We start from the raw sequence: 20,821 nt of genomic DNA on the forward strand, positions 1-20,821 counted from the left end.
ACACTTTTCGTTTATTAGATAACAATGATACCAGAAACGATTGAAGGTTAAAGAATCGTCAACTAGTGTAAAATAGGCTTGGTACATGATTTTCTGCAGTGAATGTTTTCTAATAAAAGTAGTTGTCCACTTTTGCCTTTGGTTTGGGTCTGAGGGAATTATATATATATATATCGGCAAATATATATCGGTTATCAACTTCCACTGTTAAAGGATTATCGTAACCGTTATCGGCCAAAATGTACATATCGTGCATCCCTAAATTGATGTAGAATTAAATAATAATTTAAGCTACTGCGTTGTGATTTACTTAAAAGGGTTCGTCAACAAATTCAAAGTCAATTTTACCACATATACATTTAGTCATCTAGCAGATGATTTTATCCAAAGTGACTTACAGAGAGTTCAGGGAGCAAAATATGCCATATTTCATACAGGAGCAATAACACAATAGTGGTGCTGATAACAAGTTACTAGTTTCAACAAAAACCTGTTGAGAGAAATGCAGGTTGTGATTCACAATTCCTCGATTGTTCAGACTTTCCTGTAAAACAATGACAGAATGAACCTTCTTCTTTGACAGAGGCGCGCTCCAGTCCAGCAGGTGGCGCAAACGCGTCTGTGGCGTTTGTCAACAAAGACGGGCAGCAACGTCGCCGTCCTGCTCGCGCTGTTCCAGATTACAAATAACATGTTACTTGCGTTTTAAAATCACTTGATTGATTTAGCGAAGCTTTTCTCGGTGCAGCAGTCTTTGTCATTTCATTCCTTACAGTTATAAACATGGAAGAAAGTCACAGACCCTCTTCATACCTGGACGAGCCGCCGAACAGTCGCCTGTTTCTCGTCACCAGTAAAGCGGTCACTGAAGATGTCATCCGGGAGCATTTCACACCCTTCGGGGAGATTCAGGACATCTGGGCGGTGAAAAACAAGCAGACGAAAGAGTTGAAAGGAGTTTCGTTTGTGAAGTACGCGAAGTCTTCTCAAGCTTGCGCTGCGATGGAGGAGATGCACGGAAAATGCCTGGCCGAAGGAACTAAACCCATTAAGGTTCTTCCCCTGTAGTTACTGTAGTACAATTACTAACTCGAGTACTCACTATAGTTCATACAAAAAACTATGATCAGGTTACTGCAAACTACCGTATACCGTTATTTACTGCCGTTTACAATAGCAAATGCTGCTGCAGATTTCACAGTGTTGGGCTGAGTTTAACGTTACGCTGACCATGTTCAATTAATGTTTTTTTTAATGAAGATAATACAATATTTTTGATATGTTATGATTATTTGTTGTTGTTTGGAGACCTGATGCTTCTCACTCATGCAGGTGTTCATCGCTCAGTCCAGATCTTCTGGAAATCACAGAGATGTGGAGGACGAGGAGCTCACCAGAATATTTGTCATGATCCCAAAAACCTTCACCGAGGAGGACTTGAAAGAAACCTTTAGGGTATTTTTTGATGGACAATTTACAGGGAATATTCTTTATTCTCAAAAAAAAGCGTAAATAAGAAGGGTATATGAATAATTTCCTTTTCGATTTTGGTATAAAATCCGTTGGGAGGTTTTGTGACATTCACTGTCACGGATGCTTTTGTATTTGTTTTTTGTTTGTCCGTTTATTTATATCTCTTAATCTATTTTTGCATCTGTGCTGCAGGAGTATGGAGATATAGAGTACGCCGTTATTATAAGAAATAAGACTACGGGGGAAAGTAAAGGTCTGGGATATGTAAGATACCACAGGCCTTCACAAGCCGCTCGAGCCATAGAGAACTGCGATAAGAGTTGAGTATTTCAGATTTTATACTGCGTCTGTAACCTGCTGTTGATTTCAGAGGAGCTTTCATGTTGTCTGTCTCTGTAGCCTTTAGAGCCATTTTAGCTGAACCGAGAACCAAAAACACGTCAGCAGACAATGAGTACGCCACAAGCTCCAGACCTGAGCACTCCGGAAGTGATCCAGGCCCCAGCACGTCCGCATTTGGTGTGTATGAAGGCATCTTAAAGAAACTGCCATGTTTTTTATGTGTGTACATGTGAAGATGAACAGGCTTGGCTCAACCAAAGAGTTATCTTACTATCCCAGTAATATAAAATATGTTTCCTGCAGCTCACGACTCTGGGAACTACGGCGCAGGAGATGCGTGGAACTCTGACATAATCACACGCTGCCTGATGGTCACGTCACGAGCGGCGGTCACACAGGAACAGATCTATGGGCTGTTCGATCTCATCCCAGGCATGGATTTGTGTGAGATGCAGAGAGACCAATATGGCTTCAACAAAGGTCAGACACCCCTCACCATAACCATGCAATGCAGATGGTTTCACTAAGCTAGTTATTAATTTACTGTGTGTGTGTGTTATCTTTAGGGCAGGCTATAGTCCGCTACAATAATCTGGGCTCTGCGGTTTATGCCAAAGAGAAGCTGAGTGGTTTCGAGTATCCTCCAGGAAACCTTCTTTCAGTAAATTATATAGATGATGGAGAGGACAAGACCAGGTACAGACACAGCTTTACATTCATCATGTTTTATTATGAAAATCAGCTCATCAATAGTGAAGTGTTGTCATTGAGTTACTTTATGTTGCGTCTGTCTGTGTGTCCAGTCTTGTAGGGAGAATGGCCATGCAGCTTGTAGCCGCTCAGATGATGTCTGTGGTCTGGAACGGACCCTCCGGTACACAGCTCATGAAGACCAGCATGGTGCGCAACATTTCCCACATTTTTTGGTTGAGTGGTTATGTTTGGTATTTTGATAAAGAAATAATCCACATGTATTTCAAAACATCTCAAATGAACAAGACTAAGGCCTGAAAACTGATTTGTAGAACAGGTTTATGTTTGCTTCGTATATATATATAAGTGTGATCTCTCTCCTGCAGGGCTTTGCATCAGGCTCTGCACTCCCAAAAAGCCGCGTACAGACAGATGTAGCTCTGCCTCCTCCGAGGAAACTGGCCCCAGCTGAAAGTGTGGTTAAAGAGAGACTCTTTGTCATATTTAACCCCTCAGCCCTGCCTATGGATGTGCTGGAGGATGTGTTCTGGTGAGTGTGTTTGGAACTCTTGAACAGGATACTATACTTGGTTTTAACCCCACACCACAAAAGATTTCCACACGGCTTCATCTTTCAGATTTCCACACAACGCTCGCTCCTTACACATTTGTTTTGATTTATTTAAATGAGTCGACGGTTGACAGAGTTGCATTTTCCCTGTGCAGTCGTTTTGGTTCCCTACTAGATGTTTACCTGGTTCCCGGCCGGAACGTGGGCTATATAAAGTACGCTGACAGAAGGCACGCCATGGATGCCATAGCGGCGCTGCACGGTAAAGTGGTGAACGGGGTCAAGATGAAGGTCTTGCTGGCAGACCCGCCAAAAGAGGAGTCACACAAACGACAGAGAACTTACTGACCTTTGACCTTACAACCATCACAGGTAAGTCAGCTCAGTACAGAGAGCAGTTTTGTGGACATTGTGCTGCTGCTGTGCGGCAGAATTACAGTTATATCTCTAAACTATTCTGCATATCAGGGATTTCATGTTATCGTGTAATTTGTCTAAATAAATGATGCAACGTTTGTTACATCACAGCAAAAAACATTTATGTTGTTGGCCTTCAGAAATTGCTCAGTGTGACAGTGTTTTATTTCTTTGTTGGACTTCCTGTCATTTCAGTTGTGACCCACAGAATATCCTTTAACTCTTACGTTTACCCAAAGCTCTTTTGTATTAATGCTCATCTTTCTTTTAGGAGCTGATAGCTCAGACGCTGCTTGAACAAAACCAATCCCCGGTTAAATATTTTTTGACTAATTACAGGAATGAACGTTTGTCTTTGTAGCTTCCCTTACATGACAGTGTGATATCGGTTAGACCAGTGGATCTCAACTCTGGCACCCGAGATCCATTTTCCTGCCGAGGTTAGCAACGCAAAGCTAACGGCGTATGACATAGTGACATAAGTGATGACTGCATTTGAATCGCTCTTACGTACGTGATACACCAAGCAATCTGCGCAGCCCCGCATGAAGGCCTCAGTTCCAGAAGACTCTGATTAGCTTGTTCAGGCGTGTTTTATCAGAGTTGAGATCCATTGGGTTTGACGGTAGAAGTAAAAGCTTGTTCGTGCATATTTAAACGTGCAGTGTTATCAACATCATATCTCTTCTTTATACTTGATATTTGATCAAGATTTGAAGCATAGTGTTTGTGATCACTTTTTTAGCCTGATGATTAGGTCTATCAGGTTTATCCAGACTGTGTTCTGCAGTTCCTCTGTGGACGTGGTGTATAACTGTGCTGTCTTTATTCTTACAGAGTTTTAAGTGACATGACGCATGACCCCGACATGACAGGACGGATATGACACGACCTCATAGCGACGGACACTGACTGCCGTACTGCTTTTTACGTTTGTTTTAATTGCAGAGAAAGTGTTGTTTTACTTTTTCTCTTTTATGCTCTCGTGTTTACTGTAGCTAATAGAAACACTTCACTTAAGGTGACAGACAGAACCACAGACAAGATGCCAATCATTATGTGTTTGATGTGAACAGAACCACCTAAATAAACACAGATTTTTTTAAACCATCTGCTGTGCCCTGTCGTCTTTTCTATTGTCTTAATGTTTTTGTCAAATGATATTGAAGACAGTGGCGGCAGCTGTGTGGTCATAGTGTGGAACACACCAAGCCGGGCAGTTTGTGACTTCGGCTGATTTAGTTTCATTAGTGTGTTCTGCTCCGTTGGCAGCTTTTGCTGTTGCTGGTTTGAGGATTTGGTGTGTTAAAGGCTCGTGTGTGTGTGTGTTTCATTAATATTTTAGATTAGCAACAATTGTTACTGCTGACACAAGGGCATTAATGAGTTTGACCTCATTAATAATCAATGTTTTCACATTATGGAGTGTATTTAATTTATATTAACCTGTCCATTAAAATGATATTTCTTACCACTGCTTGCTTTGAGATTGAGCAATCAGAGGCACATTACTAGTTTATGCGTTTGACATGTGCATTTTATCAATGTATACATATACACAGTACAGATGATCATTATGTGCTTTATAGGAGAATCCAACTTACTAGTGGTTTTAAACTGAGGACCACAAGAAGGCCTCTTATTTGATAAAATACAGAATTTATCCTGATTCCTATCAACCAACAGAATTGATGTTCCAGCATTGTATGCATGTATTTGGTTAATTTAAAGTTTTAAGCTTGATATTTGTTTTGCGCCACACCCTTCACAAGTACAGCCTCATGCTAAACATTACATTTACATTTAGTCATTTAGCAGACGCTTTTATCCAAAGCGACTTAGAGAGTTCAGGGAGCAATAAGTGATATGTCATACAGGAGCAATAATACAACAGGTGCTAATAAGTTACTAGTTTCAACAAAAGCCAGAACAATATCTGTTGAAAGAAGAGGGTTAGTGTACTTTATTTATTTATTTATTATTCATTCGTCAAGTATTGGGAAAGGGATTTTCTAATCAGGTAATATTATGATGTGATCAGATCTGTGAAGAAACGTATTTTGAATGAATTGATCTGTTTGATCGTAGTGGGGCAAATCTTTTTTATTGGAAATTTGCATCTACTGCCCTTTAATTGAATTATATGCTAAATGTCATTCAAGGACATTGCCTAAAGTAAAACCATTGCTGTCTCTGTTGTTATTTTAAGTGTACACTGTCAAAAAGTTTTTCCTTTTGCAAAATGACATGTTGTCCCCATTTTTGTTGTTGTAAATTTGCATATTTTTTCAGTAATTCTATTTTACCATATTTAAATTAATTGAAAAACCTGCAAAAATTAGTAAATCAACATAAATTGGCTGCAAATTTACAACAACAAAAATGGGGAAACTGTCATTCGGTCAAACTACGTTTTACCAGTATATGTGGGTAAAATCGTTTGTATCATAAATAACTCAAGCTCAATAATGATAGTTATTGTTTCCATACCCTGTGTATATAATATCATTTTCATGCATTAAATTAGTGACACCTGTCAAAGGCATTATAGCTACTATAGGCTACAATGCAGTGGACAATACCCGTAATATCCTAACAAAATGAAGAGACAACTTTTAAAAGATATAAAGAGACAGGTAGCTGTAAACCAATACATAGGATGATCAACATAATTGTTATTATTTTGTTCCTCTAAGAAACATTATTTGCATGCCGTCAACATTTTAACCACACGTCCCGGTTCCTCGTTTCACCGCGTTCGCGTTGAGATCCACTCCAGGATTTACCGCAGCCCTCCAGTCATCCCTGCTGTTCGCGACCGGATCCAGTCCATCCTTTACCGCAGCCCTCGCGACCGTCTGTGGTGGGATCCGGTCCATGCTTTACCACAATCCTCCAGTCCAGTCATCCTTACCGCAGGGAGGAGCGTCGAGCGCGCAGCATCCGTCTCAACTGCGTTCAAATCCCGCCGTACACAGCACTTTTCCCGACACTCTTCATCGAATACACCGACCCTTGACAACCTTTCCTTCTGTAACCATGATTATCTGACGAGACTGAGCGCCAGGAATATAAAACCTTCAACCGCATCGCTAATTCACATCGTCGGGTTTCTGCGCCAAGGAATGATCCGTTCACCTGACTGAACCGCCGGTACGTACCGCTTCTCTCCCGCTTCCATTGCTCTCTTTTCTGTTATAAGTTCATTTGTGTTTCACACACACGGCTCGTTTCCATTCGCGTCGAGAAAGGCCGTTAGATATTGATAAGCTGATTATAATGGCAGATGGTTCGGACTGTGTCCTCTAGACTTTGTGTGTCATTAATAAAACATATATGAACTTTCACGTGCCGTTGTTTATTCGGACAATAAAACGGACCCTCATTCTAGAGAACGACACAGAATCTCGTCGTTTATGTGGAATGATGTCATGGCTTGGGTTAGTTTGGTCTGGTTTAGTTTGTACGTATCGAAACACGTCGTTATATTACAGATGTCTGTCTGTTTAAAACTGGACCTCTTGCCCACGACCCCTAGACGTCTGGGGGTCTCTAAACCCAAGGTCAGGCACTGCAGTGTATCTGATATAAACATTGAAATGTTTCCTGTTTTGGTATACCGTAATAACTCACGTGACTCTGTCCCTGTATGTATGACGTCTGACCCTCAGAAGATCAGCACATCTGTACTTTACTACACACATGTGCATTTGCCAGACACCTTTATTCATTTTATTATGCATTTAAATACCACGCATTCAGTATTTTGACCTATTTTGTTGTGTTATTACACATTGGCATGACTTTATTACACCCATGAATCCTGAAGGTCTGTGTTCATATATCGCATCTCTGTTAAAGATGACAGATCGAAGTTTAATCGGCCTGAAAGTCTGGACATCTGGGCCAGTGACATCAAACTGAAGTGAAGAGGTCATTGTGAAGAAAAGAGCGGAGGCGAAATGTTCAGTTTATCTTTTGTTAAGCACGAGGATCATGATGACAGATACAAAATTGCAATTTTTCAACGAACAGATAACAGTGTTCAATTGTTTACATAAACTTTAAACACAAACATATCATCTAACATCGTTATTACAGTATGTTTAAGTTGTTATAGATATATATATAAGGCTCATTTTGTCCATGTGAGCATGTGAATGAATGGTTTGAAACCAGGCTGTTGTGCTTTTGTAGAGAGGTAAACTGACCCACAGCTTGATCTGTCAATTAATATCGCAGGAGCTTGAAATGTGAATGTTATCGTCATGGACACACACACACACACACACACACACACACACACACACACACACACACACACACACACACACACACACACACACACACACAGTCTGGCCAACTACAATGAATCTTGATACAGACAGAAAACACCTGTTACACCTACAGTGGAAATATTCATGTCTTAATGCACATAATGCTTGGTGATATGGAGCACTTTTGTAAGACAGTCAGAAATGTAAAGAACTGCTCCAAGAGTAACAGCAAATCTAACACATCGTGTTGAAAATAAAGTGTTACTTGTTAAGGCCCATTCGAAAGAAGGATATCTATAGGGCTTATGTTAACTTTTTTACTCATAGCACTGGTGCTACAAAAGTTTCGTAGCACAGGCCAAAAAGTTTAAGCACAAGTGTAAGACGTCTAATGTCATCATTAAAAAAATACGGAAGGTTAGTTCATCGCATGAATAGGCAGGAAATTGACAAATTGCATTAATTTTACATATAATTAGGGCCATATAATTTGTAGTTTACCTAAATTAGTTCTGTGTTTTTCATTTGTTCTATACAAAAGTGGTATATTTGTCCACATAAATTACTGTAATATACTATAGTATTTACTTTAGATACTATAGTGTTTTTGAACCTTACAATTGTGCACTACAGTCTTTACTACAGTTAATCAATTTACTGCATACTACACAAAGCCGATTTGTCCGTAGCACGTATATATGTTGCACTGTACAGCCCTGTCTGTAAAGATGAGTCGTCTACACAAATAGATGATAACAGTATTTTGTTATGTTTTTTTAATGTGTGAGCTTTTTGAATGAATGAGATTGGCTTTATCGTTCATCAGATTGCTCTGAAAGTGATACCAACAATATATTGTTCCTCCATTTCTTAATTGTTGTAGTGAAAGTGAAGTGAAGTGAAGTGAAAGTGACCTATTTGTCAGTTATGGTGAACCATACCTGAAATGTTCCCTTTGCATTTAACCCATCCAGAGAGAAGTGAACACAAGCACAGCAAGTCGTGATGTGGATTCCACTGTTCTCATACATGTATATCAATTTCTCAAACATTTTGTTATTGTTCAGTGTGAGATCAAATCTGTGTGAAAATTGATATCAAATCAAGCAAAATTGAATCAAAAACCTTTGCTTCGTGTTGTCTGCTTTAGGGTTGTAGTTACTGCATTTTGCCTTTGTATGACGTAACACAAAAAGTCGTTATTTCAGATAGGGATGTGCAAAACTACATGCTTCCAAAATGGACTAAATTCAGTGTTGTGTAAACTGTGGTTCACCATGCGGTCGTAAGCCCTGTATTCATTTTAGGATAGATCGGAAGTGTTTCTTGGGTAACAGTTACAGTACTTTTATGATCCTGTGTTTAAAACAGCTGGATGGACAAGGATTTAAGAACAGCCGTCTCGAGACGTATTTGTAATTTGATTGTGTCTAAAAACACAGTTTATTTTGGAAACGTATTTACAGTGCGAGTCTGAGATGGGATGCGATATCTGTCTGAAAGTCAGATCCCGTGCAGAGCGGTGAACCTCCAAGAAACTGCTTCCCAAACTAATGCGTTGATTTAAAATCCACCGTGCATGTTTTCACACTTTCAGAGAAGATATTCTTGTGTGTTGGTTGGTATCTTGTACAGGCTTTATAATAGAGCTGGACTGATCCGGGTTCAGCAGGTTGAGTATCCATCTGTTGTTCACTTGAGGTTTTACATGATCTAGTGGATCAGAGCAGTGAATGAGGAAAGCTCTGTCTATGTACAGTATGTGAAACGCAGTGGTTTGGGTGTGTTTAGGGGGAGTTTTTTGGGAGTAAATTGTGTAAGTGATTTTACAGTAAGTAGATCATATCATTTTCAGTGCATTCATTTGCTATGGACCTTTATAACCATTAAATATGGTGGGAACCCTGGTGCAACCACGGCCAGTGTGGATTCTGTACTTTACGAGTCTTACTGTTTGCACAACAAACCGCATAAAAGCTTACAATACGTTTTTTTGAGTTTAAGTGAGACCTGGCTTTAGGGCTGAACGATTATGACAAATAATCGAATTGAGATTATATTTACCTATATTGCGATTGCGATTTAATATGCGACTATTTTTGAAGCACCTAATCTTCTGTATTATTTAATAATGAATGTCAATAACTCATGGTAACCAATGTTATATTGGACAGATTAACCATCAACTTTAGGCTTAAAATGATATTAGTTGATGCATGAATCGATTGACATATTTTTGTAGAACTACCTTAATCATACTAGTATATTGAATGATTTGTTAAACATGTAAACATGTAATAATTACCATGACGAAGCACTGAAGCTTGGTGTAACATTAAAGTCTTTAATCACAGAAACTAAAGTATATAAAGAGAAAACAACACTGTGATAAACATTTGATAAACATGTTGATTGCGCTTAAACGTTCTTTAAATAATAAGTAAAAATATAAACTATTTATATATGTATTATCCACAGTGCCAGGTTCTGTCCTGAGGCCATTGTAAAACAGGTCAGTGTACAAATACATTATTTTGTTTTATTTACACTTTGGGGAAAAGGAGAACGCTGCATGCCGTGCATTTCAATGCTTTTGAGATGGTACTGGTCATAAAACTGCGCGCAAATGCATTTAATCGTTCCGCCCTACCTGGCTTAGTTCTGTGCAGAACTATAGATACAGCAAACTATCAATATATTGTATCGTGTCTTATCTATCGTCGTGATATGTATCGTATCTCAAGGACCTTGCCAATACGCAGCCCTAAAATATGGTATACTGCTGCTTATGTGACAGCAAGCTGAGTAAAACTAGATTTTGTACGTGGTGGTTTGTAGGTTGTTGCCTGGGTGTTGCTATACAGTTGCTAAGATGTCGCTAGTGCGACAGTTGAACATTTTCTTTGATAAATATCTGACATTTCATATGATTTCAATCAAATGAGAAGACATATTATTTTAAAGAGAACAATTATCATATGCAGACACATTCATTTTCAGCAAAACACCTATAGTGGACCGCAGAACAGTTGCTGAAGTTACCAACTGTACTTCCAGTCTGACAGGAAACAGCATAAGGCTGAGACAGCACACCTGGATTGAACCCTAAACATCTGAGCGTAGCAGATGGCAGACGACACTGTTTGACCTCATAATCTACGGTGGCTAATCTGATGTAGACAGGAGGTGGAACAGCCGTTGAAAACACTACAGTCTCGTATTCATCAAAGGACGCTAATGAAGATGATGAGAGTCTTCAGAAGACCCTTAAAATCACAGACTCAACTGTCAACACGTGGAAGCAATGTGTATAGTGTTTCTGTATGTCAGAGTTCATGTCTATCAAGAAGATCGGAGAGTATTTCACATGCACAACCAAATGTAATATACAGTTCTGCGTGCGTGTGTTTAATTTACATAAATTATTGGCTTTGTACAATTGTGTAAAGATGTGAGTGCACTCACCTGTGGCGATTTCAGTATTTGTTGTTTTTCGACTAAAGCGTTTATTGAATCAGCTGGTTCATTTGAATCTCAATGCAGTTTCCAGGCAGAGTGATGCACAGGATGCACTTGTGTTGATTCTCTCTATCAGCCTTTTTGCTTGCTCAAGCCTTTTTGTGTGCAGTATATGTCATCAGGGGGCACACTGTAGGATGAGAGTACAGCAAACGCTCACATCCTGACATCACATGTCTATCTTCCGAGAAGCAATTTAAAGCTGTTAACCCAAAAACAGCAGGGTTTGATTTTTCTTCAGGCAGTGACCCATTTCAACCACTGCACATCGCTGCTAAAGAACCAGGGATGTACAGTACATAAACTCACATAAATAGACAGGTAACTGAAAAAAGAAAATAACGTTAAACAAATTGGCTCCATATAACTTTTCGTTTTTACCAAATCCGTTTTTTCAATGCATAAAGATGCAAAGTGGTTATTGTCATATGCCCAGTGAGGAAACAAGTTACCTTGAGAATTTCAATTCTTACTTTGCTGTCCACAATAAAAGCCAAGAGAGTGCAAAGCTATTCACACACATACACAAACATATATGAGAACGTTTTTTATGTCGTGTGTCACCTCTCGTGTGGACACGGCAAAACGAATATAATACAAAATGCACTGGGTGGCTGGGTAGTTTTCAATATTATATTATTCTGTTTCTTATTCAAGTGCCACCATTTCATAACATGTTTATAATCAGCCTATAGGCCATGCAAAAACAAGCCTACGTTATCCTGTGTTATTAGTAGAACAGGAATTAAGCTCAGCAGAGCGAACGAAAAACATGTTAATAAACCCAGATTACAATAATATAAAGAACAATAGCTACATAAACATTTAAGTGAGTTTATGATCATCATATTTATATTTAGCATGTTTTTGAGGAAACGATCTGTACGCCAGTGGCTGCAGCCGGCTCTCTCACTTCTTCATCACGCATGTGCTGCTAATCCGTAGTTTATTTAAGCGCTGATCATTTTGATTTAAATGATTTGAACATTTTAAACTGCATTTCGAAGCAGAAGACGCCATTCTCTTTTCTCCCATTCAATTTGGGTGCTCGCTTGTCGGGACTCACCTTCCTGCTTGATTTAGCTAAATATGAATGATAGATTTTTACTTATTAAATGATTTAACGTTTCGAATATAAATGACTCTTACTTCTTCTTTCAATGCCAATGTTTTTAACCTTTATTATACATGCATGAAGTTTAAAACAAAAAGCCAGTAAAAAATGTATAAACGTAAACGTTGCGGTTGCTCCCGACACACGCAAAATAATCCCCCAAGATGACCTTTTCATTAGAAACCCTTGAATACAGTAAATGATATTATTCAATGATTCATGTGTTTATAGTATAAATGCACTCCTTTAACTTTCACCAGCAAAACAAAATCTAAATACAAAATAGTACCGCGGTCGGCATCTCAATATGTGGTATCGTTACAGGCCTTATTGTACGCGTGCTACACTATTAAATTGAGCCCTGAGAACACCGTCACACGTAAGACATTAACTGTTTATATTCAGCTTCTGTAATTGCTGCCACAGTTTAATTTATATTCATGCCAACAGTGTGATACACAACATCATGTTTACATCGATCTGCACGGCAGCCTCACTGGTTAGAGCATGGCGGCGCTAGCAACGGCATTGTTATGGGTTGGATCCCAGTGGATTGCAGATAGTTGGAAACAAATGTATGGCACAATGCAATGTAAGTCGCTTTGGATAAAGGCGTCTGCCAAATGCGTCAATGTAAATGTATTCTGCTACATAACAGCAGTTGGGATATTGATGTTCTACATTTGGTTTTCTAGAGTACTGCAGATTCATCAGTTTTGCTTATGAATACAGTATGTAGTGTGCCAATGAATCACTAGATCAGAAGTACACGAGTATGCAGACATGACTGATGCACTGAAGGCATGCAGGACCAAAAACATTGCATCCGCTTCAGGTCTTTTGTATGTGATGCATTACACATAGAGCTGTTTTACTCAAAATGCCTTTAAGAAACTACGAAAGATGGACATAATGGATGTCAATCACATATCTATGTCTAAAACATTATTATTAACACGTGTATTGAGGGTTACGTATAAGGTGTACGTGTCAAGGACAATAGGATAGGATTTCACTTAATGAGTAATGTTAGCGTTTTTATTACATAGACGCTGTTATATAAAAGTTATAAGATACTGGATGCCATGTTATGCTGTCAATATATAGCCACTGCAAAGCCTTTCTCCTACTTTACAGAGTATAACATTAACTCGGTATTAAAATGATTCGCTTTCTTCACGGATCATTTTATTTTGAATCATATAAACATCAATACAGACTCCATGGTTACACTTGAACATATTTAATGTTAAAAATCATCAGATTTCTGAGTGGAAATCCCAGTCAAAGAAGTCTTTGTTACCATGGAAACAATGGCAGAAGAGCTCATCAGTGGGCTTCCAGTCCTGTGAAACCCTGCAAACAGAGGAATTCTCCTTACACCTGCAAAAGCGCAGTGTTTATAGTTATCTGGTACTGTATATATTATTATATTTGACTTTTCTTTGCTGTGGTTCATAGAATATGAGTTTATTCACTCTAAGAATTTCAATCTTGTGTTGCTTTGTGACTTTTTGGGGGAAATCTGAAACTCGCTTTGGAGAAAATGACTTGTTACTTGATTTCACAAATTCTTTCACAATTTCATATCCATTTTAATGTTAAACACACACACGCTCACACAGATTTCTGTCATCTTGAAATTGAAGGCACAACAGAAGGACGGTTGGATGAAATGTATGACTGACACACACATTTTGTCCCAGGCTGTTGGAGTTAAATCACAGTGACATTTAGTTTAAGAGATCTGGTACGGCTGTAAGTCAGTGACGCTGATCTTTCTGTGCGTAGTATGAAGCTCACAGGCTCCTCACATATGAAACGTTTGCAATCATTTGTACTGGGTAGTAAACTCACCTGAGTTTGTACTTTCACTTGATATGGCATAGTATGGAATTTCTGTTCCTGAAGAACTCCTTTAATGGTATTTCTATATTGTGGCACACAGTCTCATCGCACTGAATTCAGAATGATCCGTGCATGTGCCGTGACTCAGTAGGACCGCTGAGCAGCACAGCTGATAAAAAAATAAGGTGTGGTCCCTTTAAATAACCGAATACCCTGTTGTTCAGCATCCGATAAAAAATGATGCCTCGCAAATCCTTTTTGGCAGTTTTAAGCCTCCTAAGATGTTACTTACGCAAATAAATAAAAACTCAAAGGCTTGTTTACACAACGCATGAGTTTCTGTGAACAGCTTGTGAATGAGGTAAGTGCTATTCAGGTTTTGATTGGGTGTACGTTGCGAAGCGTCCGGTCGTATCTTTTCACCTCCGCTTTGTTTCACACTGGTGTATCAGAGCAGGGTTTCATAACCCCAGGTACAATGCTGGGATAACCCCGCTTCAAAATTACAATAATGAAACGTTCGTTTAGCCGGGGTTAAAGGTAGGGTTTAGAATGAAGATAACCCGGGGTTAAAAGCAGGGTTTAGAATGAAGATAACCTGGGGTTAAAAGCGGGATTTAGAATGAAGATAACCCGGGGTTAAAAGCAGGGTTTAGAATGAAGATAACCCGGGGTTAAAAGCGGGATTTAGAATGAAGATAACCCGGGGTTAAAAGCGGGATTTAGAATGAAGATAACCCGGGGTTAAAAGCAGGATTTAGAATGAAGATAACCCGGGGTTAAAAGCGGGATTTAGAATGAAGATAACCCGGGGTTAAAAGCGGGATTTAGAATGAAGATAACCCGGGGATAAAAGCAGGGTTTAGAATGAAGATAACCCGGGGGTTAAAAGCAGGGTTTAGAATGAAGATAACCCGGGGTTAAAGGCAGGGTTGAGAATGAAGATAACCCGGGGTTAAAGGCAGGGTTGAAAATGAAGATAACCCGGGGTTAAAGGCAGGGTTTAGAAGGAAGATAACCCGGGGTTAAAGGCAGGGTTGAGAATGAAGATAACCCGGGGTTAAAAGCAGGGTTTAGAATGAAGATAACCCAGGGTTAAAAGCAGGGTTGAGAATGAAGATAACCCGGGGTTAAAAGCGGGATTTAGAATGAAGATAACCCGGGGTTAAAGGCGGGATATAGAATGAAGATAACCCGGGGTTAAAGGCAGGGTTGAGAATGAAGACAACCCGGGGTTAAAAGCGGGATTTAGAATGAAGATAACCCGGGGTTAAAATCAGGGTTGAGAATGAAGATAACCCGGGGTTAAAAACAGGATTTAGAATGAAGATAACCCGGGGTTAAAAGTAGGGTTTAGAATGAAGATAACCCGGGGTGAAAAGTGGGATTTAGAATGAAGATAACCCGGGGTTAAAGGCAGGGTTGAGAATGAAGATAACCCGGGGTTAAAAGCAGGGTTTACAATGAAGATAACCCGGGGTTAAAGGCAGGGTTGAGAATGAAGATAACCCAGGGTTAAAAGCAGGGTTTAGAATGAAGATAACCCGGGGTTAAGTGCAGTGTGAAAAGCCCTTATGCGTGTTAGGAGTCTAACTTGATGTACTCCACAAGAGAATGACATCATGCATCATTAATATTTCATGTTTGGTGTGAGTCTCTACCTAAACTACTCGGTAACTTAATATCACATTAATAAAGCAGTAAATTCCTTGGGTTTCAGCGAGTGTCATTGAATTCATTTTTACATAAATGATGAGATGTTTGAGATGTAGAGACGGCTGTTAGATGTGCTCAGACAGTATCAGATGTAACTCAATCCTTTTGGACTACACTATACATGTCGCCAGGTCCAGTTATCAGACAACATTGAGCTCAAGCATGTGTGCCATTTCAACCTTCTCTGTAAATACAGTTAATGGTTTGTCATGAGGTCTTGCTCTTTTTCAGAAATGAACCTTGAGCGCTGAAATATCTTTTCTTTTGTGAATAAAAGCGTGTGCAGCGGTTCAGAGACGTTCGGTTACTGCCGTGTAATCATTACTGCAGACAGCGTGTTCTCGTCTCGTCCTCAAGTAACCCAACACATCTCACCGACTGACTGATGCTGTTACGTTGACCAGCCGAACATGAATATTTATTTAAACATTCATGCATAAAATAAACCACAGAGCTCAATGATACGGCCGTAGATGCCAGATATCCTTCAGCTCTGTTGTTGTGTGGTGAGACAGTTTGATGTTTCCCCGCAGGTGCTGTTGAATTCTCTGCTTAAGGTGTCCAAATAACACACTTGTAGCTATAAAAAACATATTTGTGTGAAATGATTACTATAAATGCACACATGCAGCTCCACTTTTTGTCTTCGGGTTGGTTGACGTTTCTATTTATACTTGATCTTTGTGTTTGGTCTAAAATGCCCTTGTAAAAGAGGATGTGAGCAGATGATGTCAATCATAGAGCGAATATAAATAGACATATATACACATTCTCCATCAGTCAACTGTATCGCTGTATGTGTTCTTATTGAGTATAATCTACTAAGGGTGTGACAAGACACTTATCGCGCAAGACGAGACACAAGACTGGGTTCACGAGAATGAGACGAGACAAGGCTTTTTAAAATAAATTCTCAATGATGAAATATATCAGCGGAAATATTTATTGATTTAAAAACACAAAATGCTAAAAATGTTGGCATTATAAATTCAACTTTAACACATAAAACTTCTATTTTAATGAACTATAGTATGCAGTAATAAACAATATGTAAATGTTTTGTCACAAAATGTATGCTTCGTGTTCTTAACAGTCGTAGCTTTTAGTAAAGAGCTGTGTTTGTTTTCTCTTTATGCTTTTGCATAGTTCTGGTGTTAGCACAGGTGGCGATCATATTCATGCACAGGTTAAATGTAGAGAGCATATGCGACTAAAATGGCAATTGCGTGTTGCCAGTTGAATATTTCGCGAGACACCCTTATAACCTACTCTTTAAAACGTTCTTAACAGCCTTTATCACTTAACGTGAATCTAACATCACAAAATATTATGACATTTTTATCGTATCACATCACTTTTGAAAGCTGTCCGAGGTTTTCCTCCGGCCGTATGAACTGATGTATTGACCATCATATCACCCTCTGTCCTCCAGGACCTCAGACTTATGTCTGTCATGAGCTGTGGAGTGGACCAGCTTGAACTAAAAAATCCACAGCGATGACACAAAATATACTGTAAATAGAAAGCTGAATTTGAGGATGAGTTTTCCCCTTTTTAATGCCAGAGTGATTTATGGTTAATAATCAAAACCTTTACATTGTGTGTGTGTGTGTGCGCGCGTGCGTAATTCTGTCTAAACTCTACAGTTCAATTCATATGTGTAATCCCAGCACTGGAGGGGACAGCAAGACCCCGTGAATTATACATGTGTGTTTATGCACTGTTTGTGTTTTCCCAAGAGTGCTTGCTGAGCATGTTTGTGCTGGGAAGAGCCGTACAGATGTATCCTGTTATCTTGGTTGTAATTGTGCCCGACTCATGAAACAACAGTTATCTCAAACTGTCTCACACCACGGTGAGAATGACTGTGTGTGTGTTCCTGTGGGTCCAATTACGCTGGACGTGCTCCTCCATGCATGACTAATCAATAGTGTTGCAGGAAGACACGTGCAGAGACTGCAGCACATACAGTACACAGACGCTTATACTCAACGGGGTGAGTCATCACACATTGGTACCCAACACACTTACATTAACGCTCATTCTGTATGTGTATCATTGTCAAGAATCAGTGTCAAGCCCATCATTGAGAATCAATAACCAAACTGGAAGCAAAACACTGAAACCAAATGACTTTCTTGACAGTAAGTACCATTAAAGTCTTCTAGAATGTTCTTCCTTAGATTGAGCACTTACATTCTGTACCCGATATTTACACATAAGAATGAAAACCACAGAGAAGATTTATATCATATGTCGGTTGTTTCTTCTGAGAAAAAGAGTCGGAAATGTGTCTGTCATTAGAGTTTGAGAAGAGATGTCAATGTGTCAAACTGAGCTCAGATTTGTCTCAAGATTATTGAAGATCTGATGGCCCCAAAAAACATTCATAACCCCAAACCTTCACTAGAGAGTATCCGTTTATCTGTTATACTGTTTCCAGAGTCTCCATGGTATTAGTAAAACATCCTTTTTTACTTTGATGTTTTAAAAAAACTGTTACTGCAAACTATGAATACAAATATGACTTTTTTATTTGGGTTTTGGGTGCTTCTTAAAGTGCCCATTATGTTCTATTTATTGTGTCCTAATATTGTATTTGAGTTTCCAACAACTGGTTTAAATGCATCCAAGGTCAAACAACGCTGTCCTTTTCTCAAAATATGCATTTAATATCACCCCATTTCTCAAAGATCTCGAAATGCGAAACCCTACTCCAATATGTTCTTATTGGTCTTTCCGCATAGACACACAACTACATTTCAGCTCTTGGAGGCTTATCAGTAACTTTCACAAATATTATTAGTACGCAGAGATACTAAGGTTACAAAGATGGCATTGATTCGTGTTATAAAGATAATGACACTTATGTAAGCGACAGGACCCACCGCACAGTAAAGCCACGTTAATGCGTTTGCGGCAATGCTAAAGTAACTGACTTATGAAACATTTCAGCATATCAATGAAATCTATCCACATCCTTTATCACGAATCCAAGTAATAAAAACGACAGACGCTCTACATTAAAATGAGCGATTTCCAACAATAAATAGAAGATATAACTTACACGTCTTACGGTTACAGTTTGTGATTCAGAGATGTTTATCGGTCCAAATAAAGTCATGCTGACCCAGCTTTCATGCTAGGTCATGCGTTTAGCAAGTCCCACACTGAACTTGCCGAGGTTGGAGAAAATGTTTGGATTATACTGCTGTGCAATCGTGGGGGAAATATGTTTTACATCATCATCCTTTAGATTTGGAAGTAAAAACAACAACATGCTTGATTTTGCAGCACAGAACAAAGCGTCTCCTCTACAGGATGTAAACACACAAACTATCAGAAGTAGGCGGGATTATGCAGATGTGTTGATTCGTTACGTGTAAAGTTTAGGGCGGTCCGGTGTCGATTCCTTATTTTGGGAGACTGTCTTTAGTTAGCATGGACGTTTTTGATAAACAACTTTGCAGATCTTTAACATTGAAGGAAAGCTATGTTACACACTGAAATACAGAACGTTTTCGGACATCCGGGTAACGTGCTCTTTAAAGAGAAATAACAGACCTGTTAATGGATTAATTAGTCATTCAATTCCTTCCGATTCAGAACTGTAGTCAATCCTTAGACACGGCGACTGTCAGACGGTTGGTGGACTCTTGCTTACTGACACAGAAATGATGAAGAACATAATGAGTCGGGCTCAGTGCTGATTGGACGATTCCGCCGATCAATGGAAATCCAATTTTCAACCCTTCGTGTCATTCACCGCGCCTGTCTTTTATTGCTGTGATCATATGAATTCCTGACATTAAAGAGCTGAGATTTGTGATTAACATAAAATACAATAATGACCAGTCAACATGAGAATTACATTACGTCTGTCATAATAACATGCTCAGGAAAAACGTCAAAGGCCTAACAAATCTTTCATTTGGGTGAGGTTTAGTTAAAAAGATGTTTAATAAGTCATTTCTATGGAAGCAGAAAAGAGACATAATGTTTTGAAATTTAATAGCCAATGAATACTTGAGTTTGAATTATTTTACTTTGGAAACCTTGTATCTGAATTTATTTGTTTCGAATTTACCTCGAACTTGAATTTAATGCTCACAAATTCAGATACAAAACAAAATCAACTTACAGAATTTCAGATAAAATACATTCAGGTTGATCAAATTCGATTGCTCTTATTCAGATCTAAAATTTCAAGTTAATATTTTTCAAAGAAAACATATGTCTAATTCGACTGCTCAAATTCAGATCGAAAAATTCAAGTTAAATATTCACATGGTAACATCCGGGCTACCCAGGATAGGAAAAACAGTTGAGCCCAGAGCCCATCTGCAATTGAACCGAACCATTGAACCGAACCGACGTCGGGCGGCCTATCAGAGCACGTCAACCTGACTGTCTGTCATGATCCAAGAAGAGGCAAAGTCACGTATATTAAACCTGTAAAGAAGATGACTTCTAGGGAAAACGAAGGCGCTCCGGTAGTTTGCTGTTTATGTACAATCAGACTCGACAGAACAAAAGTATGTTTTGAAACACATAACTGTTAGCTATGGTTTGTTGTGTGACTCGTCTCTCTATGTAGGTAAGTCAGCTAGGCAACACGTTATAGCCAGCAGGATAACGTCTCCGGTTACTTTCGTAACCTCGGTTCCCTGAGAAGCGAGAACGAGACATCTGTATAGGTGTCTGTGGCCTAGTGGTTAGAGCGTTGGACTTGTGATCAGAAATTTGCCGATTCGGATCTCAGTGCCAGCAGGTCATGATTGAAGTGCCATATATGCAACATTCTTGTCCATCACGTGCTTATTTGTACTTTTTTACGTTTTGGTATATAAT

The 20,821-nt window shown here is 39.1% G+C and overlaps 2 protein-coding genes across 5 annotated transcripts in view; both read left to right on the forward strand.

Annotated features, from left to right (window-relative positions):
- The first annotated feature begins 578 nt into the window (after nucleotides 1-578).
- On the forward strand, nucleotides 579-4,966 carry rbm45 (RNA binding motif protein 45). The gene is made up of 10 exons (XM_079463963.1): nucleotides 579-1,053; nucleotides 1,333-1,455; nucleotides 1,666-1,792; nucleotides 1,873-1,992; nucleotides 2,119-2,295; nucleotides 2,382-2,511; nucleotides 2,619-2,715; nucleotides 2,895-3,058; nucleotides 3,235-3,451; nucleotides 4,334-4,966. The coding sequence occupies exons 1-9, from the start codon at nucleotides 784-786 to the stop codon at nucleotides 3,425-3,427; spliced, it is 1,401 nt and encodes a 466-aa protein (XP_079320089.1). The 5' UTR covers nucleotides 579-783; the 3' UTR covers nucleotides 3,428-3,451; nucleotides 4,334-4,966.
- Nucleotides 4,967-6,393: 1,427 nt separating this feature from the next.
- osbpl6 (oxysterol binding protein-like 6) overlaps nucleotides 6,394-20,821 on the forward strand; it is a 32,027-nt gene continuing 17,599 nt past the window's right edge. For all 4 annotated transcript variants that reach the window (XM_079464735.1, XM_079464737.1, XM_079464736.1 and 1 more), the window contains exon 1: nucleotides 6,394-6,649. The gene's annotated coding sequence lies outside the window, so the exon portion shown is untranslated. The remainder of the gene's footprint in view (nucleotides 6,650-20,821) is intronic.

This window comes from Barbatula barbatula (genome assembly GCF_947034865.1).
Source record: "Barbatula barbatula genome assembly, chromosome: 9".
Lineage (NCBI taxonomy): Eukaryota > Metazoa > Chordata > Actinopteri > Cypriniformes > Nemacheilidae > Barbatula > Barbatula barbatula.